This window comes from Chanos chanos, chromosome 1, assembly GCF_902362185.1.
Source record: "Chanos chanos chromosome 1, fChaCha1.1, whole genome shotgun sequence".
Lineage (NCBI taxonomy): Eukaryota > Metazoa > Chordata > Actinopteri > Gonorynchiformes > Chanidae > Chanos > Chanos chanos.
In genome coordinates, this window is record NC_044495.1 from 59,440,405 (window position 1) to 59,444,269 (window position 3,865).

Consider the following 3,865-nt stretch of genomic DNA (forward strand, 5'->3'; position numbering starts at 1 on the left):
CAAGTGCCTATGGCATATATCCATTACACAGTTTTTACCCACTGTTTAGTATAATTCTTGCCATTTTCATCCCTGAGATGTGCAAATCATTTAAACTGTTAACATCTGATTGCGAGCATGAGGCGGTAACAGCATAACCAGGAAAACAGAGAGACATTACGCTCAGTGAGTGACGCATTCCTGGAGCCCTAGAATCTCCCTCCGACACAACGGGCATCTGCCGAACTGATCATATACTCTCGTAGCACACTGTAGACACATACAGATGTGACCGCAGCTTAAAAGAGTATCGGCACGCTGTGAAAAGCACACCACGCACTCTGTTTCCAGTTCTAGAAAGACAGAAGGGATAACAGAGTTTAAGTTGTGTATTTCAAAGAAAGAACAAGAAACAATAAAATAAGGTGGTTACGAACATTAAGTTTCTCGCTTCTCCGAGCAATATCAAAATTGGGCTACTTAAAAATAAAAATTAATAAAAGGCAGTATAATGAAAACAAAATGTGACTGGACTAGGGCTGTCTGTGATTCAGGCCTACCTGTATTGGATCTGTTGTCAAGGCAGGGAAGAGGACAGTTCTTCGTGTTTTCTCTCGTCTTCTCTGTTCTCTTTCGTAGCTCAATATTCTTCACAAGATCGTCCGTTATTGCCACGTAACCGCATTCGGTCGGGTTTGGGGGTGTGTGAGGGAGAGGACAGGACGATCTATGAAAGCCAAACGGATCTTTCTTTTTTGAGCCTGCAAACACAGTTGAACCGGACACTCATTTAAAAATTATGACTGTTTGCCTGTTAGAACCAAACACTAATTAGCTGTTTAGAGCAATACGTTTATCGTTTAATAGCCTACTACGATGGATCAGTGGACTCACCCAGTAAGAGCACCGTAGCAGTCTGTCCATACACGTCAATCAGCGCCCACATCGGCCGGTTGAGGTCCAGGTTTACACTCTGAGCTGTGTGCTTAAGTCCGTTGGGAGCTCGGACAGTCAGGAGTCCATCGCTTTCAATCCAGAACTTGATCTCTGAGCCGGGAAAGCAGGTTTCTTCTGGTACCAGCATGGCCGTGTAACCGGGTTGGTCCGTCAAGTCAGGAATGGCCAAGGAAGGAAGTATTGTGGAGCCCGGTGGCACGTTGGTGAATCCGACACGAATGGCGCCGTGCCATGCCATTATGCAGCGCTCCACACGCAGATACACTTTTTCTCGCTTGACCACAGGACGGTTGCTGAACACAAGACCGTGTCTGAAAGACGACACGTCTCTGGACGCACGAAGAGCGTTCTGGCTCAGCGTCACCAGCTTCCCCACAGCCTCCGTGTGAAAAGTCAACGGCCCCAGGCAGCGACCTCCACACTTATGTCCATTCGTCAGCTCTAAAGTTGGAGAGAGAGAGAGAGAGAGAGAGAGAGTAAATTAGTGCTGGAGACTAAATCAACAAAACGTTACCTCAGCAAATCATGCGAGCGCACTATTTCTGCCCTCCTCAAACAGCGCACAAAAACTAACAGTGCACGGGGTTGGTGTGACTGAGAAAGGTAGAGCAAAGTTCATAGACGTTTGACCTGATTAAGACCTTTTTGCATGTTTCAACCTGACTCCCCTGGCTTTTTTTGCCCATAGTAATTTTCTCATGAGTTGGAACTTTTTCTGTTGTATGTTTCTGGGGAAAAGAGGGGAGGTTGGGAGGTTGATGAAAAGACAATGCTTTGTGTTGACCCAAAATCTCTTCCTTTGTTTTCTTTTGTCCACTGGTACTGTTGACAAAACCATATAAAAATGCCCTTCAGGTCACTCCTGTTAAGTGTTGGCCTGGAGAGAGATTCGTCTTCTGTAATTATGTTTTTTATTTTGAATTTTCAGACACTTATAAAACTGTGCTGTCTTATTTTCCTGAATGGTTCATTTTAACTGGAAACTACTGTTGGAAACTCCTGAACTGAACCACTTCATCTCGTTTTCATTTCTGGTCTTACCAAAGAAGAACCCAGTAGATGTTCAAAGATTTCTTCACAACAACATTGTCATCTCCGTCTAATCTGAATAAAGCTAAAGACTGGACAAGTGATAGATGCAATCTTTCACTTGTTCAACACATCTCTCAGCATGCACCAAGTACACCCACCCCCCCAACCCCCTCCCAGGAGTGTGAACGTGCAACCCCTCATTTCAACGATATTCCTTTCACTTTCACTATTGCCGTGTTTTGCACAAACCAAGCACAGGAAAATGTAAAGAAAAGAAGAAGGAAAGAAAGAAGAGGCCCCATCACATGATCTGAACTGGCACAGGCTGCAAAATCAAACCACAAACAGAATAATGTCTCTGTTCTGCATTCATGGGAATCTGCCCTCAGGACAACAGACTCCACATCAGTGGTGTGATGACAGACTCTGCATTTTGGTAAGATCTGCTTTTAATCAGTATTTTGAATTGCTGCCAGCTCATGCCTTCCATAAACAGATACTGATAAAACATTCACAAAAATGTACAAATCTCCCTGTGATTTCCTAAAATATAAGAATCCTTGGTTGAAATTCTTAGTCCAAAATTGATATTAATTAACATATCTGCTAAGCACCAGTTACAACAATTAATATCAGTTTTGATGCACGACATACATTTTCTCAATGAAAATTGGCTCAGTTTAAATTACTTAGCTTCTTTTTTTTTAACTCAATGAATACTTTTGAAAATTCTTACCTTTTATCTTTCTCATTTTCACTCCTTCACACTCTCTTAAGCTGAGAAAGTGTAGAAATCTAGTCAGGTCTTTGTCAAGTCTGTGTCTGTTTTCAGTTTGAAAGGAGGTGTGTTACATCTGCTTTTATAGCTGCCAGAGCATGTGCTTCCTGTTTATACACAAAACATGACTCATTATAGGATGGCCAGGAAAAGGGGCGGGGCCAGGGTGGTGAGAAAGCTTGGAAAAGTACCCACATTTGAAAGAGGCCAAATTCTTGAAAAAACCACTGGCCTACCGCCAAACCTTGTGTCTTAGTTATCTACTCTGTGTGTGTGTGTGTGTGTGTGTGTGTGTGTGTGCGTGTGTGTGTGTGTGTGTGTGTCTGTGTGAGTGTGTGTGCCTGTGTGCCTGTGTGTGTGTGTGTGTGTCTGTGTGTGTGCGCGCGCGCGCACGTGTGTGTGTGTGTGTGTGCCTGTGTGTGTGTGTGTATGTGTGTGTGTGTGTGTGTGTGTGTGTGTGTGTGGTGGTTAGGGGATGTGACAACATACGCATGCGTATCTATTTTCCTTTCTTTCAAAGAATTTTCATCTTGATCTCCCTTTTTCTCAACATAACATAAACAGGATTTTTGGGTACTGCAGTGCCTCCTTCACCTCTCCTCATCTTCCATGTCTGTTTCTTTATCCATTCCTCAATGCCATGAACAGACACAAAAAAAACCCCTGCTCTCTATAGCTGGGAGCTAACTGGCTCTTAGTAACAGGTTAATACATAAGATGGGACAAGTTTGTGCAAAAAAACCCATCGTCAGAGGATGATATATGCCCTGCCAAAAATGTATGGCCCTGTGGACTTGGATGATTTGACTGAATTTATCTTCAGTAAGAAAATCTTACCAAAGATCCAATGCACACATGTACAGTGTTCAGACAATTTTAAACGCAGGTATGCTGTCTTTGTTGGATAATGCATGATACCAGTTCATCTGAGAAAATATTGCAGGGGCTGACAGCTGTCTGTGTGTGTGTGTGTGTGTGTGTGTGTGTGTGTGTGTTTTGTGTGTGAGGCTGATTGGTTGGGTGTGTGTCTGTGTGTTTGTGTTTTGCGTGTGAGGCCAATTGGTTGTGTGTGCGCGTGCGTGCGTGTGTGTGCGTGTGTGTGTCTGTTAATTTCACTGC

At 43.5% G+C, this 3,865-nt stretch overlaps 1 protein-coding gene across 1 annotated transcript in view; it reads right to left on the minus strand.

The window, feature by feature from the left end:
- LOC115805746 (E3 ubiquitin-protein ligase NEURL3-like) overlaps positions 1 to 2,740 on the minus strand; it is a 2,767-nt gene extending 27 nt beyond the window's left edge. Inside the window, exons 1-4 of the mRNA XM_030766425.1 lie at positions 2,705 to 2,740; positions 874 to 1,377; positions 540 to 740; positions 1 to 332 (exon numbers count right to left, since the gene is read on the minus strand). The exon at positions 1 to 332 is cut by the window's left edge and continues 27 nt beyond it. Coding sequence (XP_030622285.1) covers positions 163 to 332; positions 540 to 740; positions 874 to 1,377; positions 2,705 to 2,720 — 891 coding nt within the window. The 5' untranslated portion in view covers positions 2,721 to 2,740 and the 3' untranslated portion in view covers positions 1 to 162. The remainder of the gene's footprint in view (positions 333 to 539; positions 741 to 873; positions 1,378 to 2,704) is intronic.
- Positions 2,741 to 3,865: the final 1,125 nt, after the last annotated feature.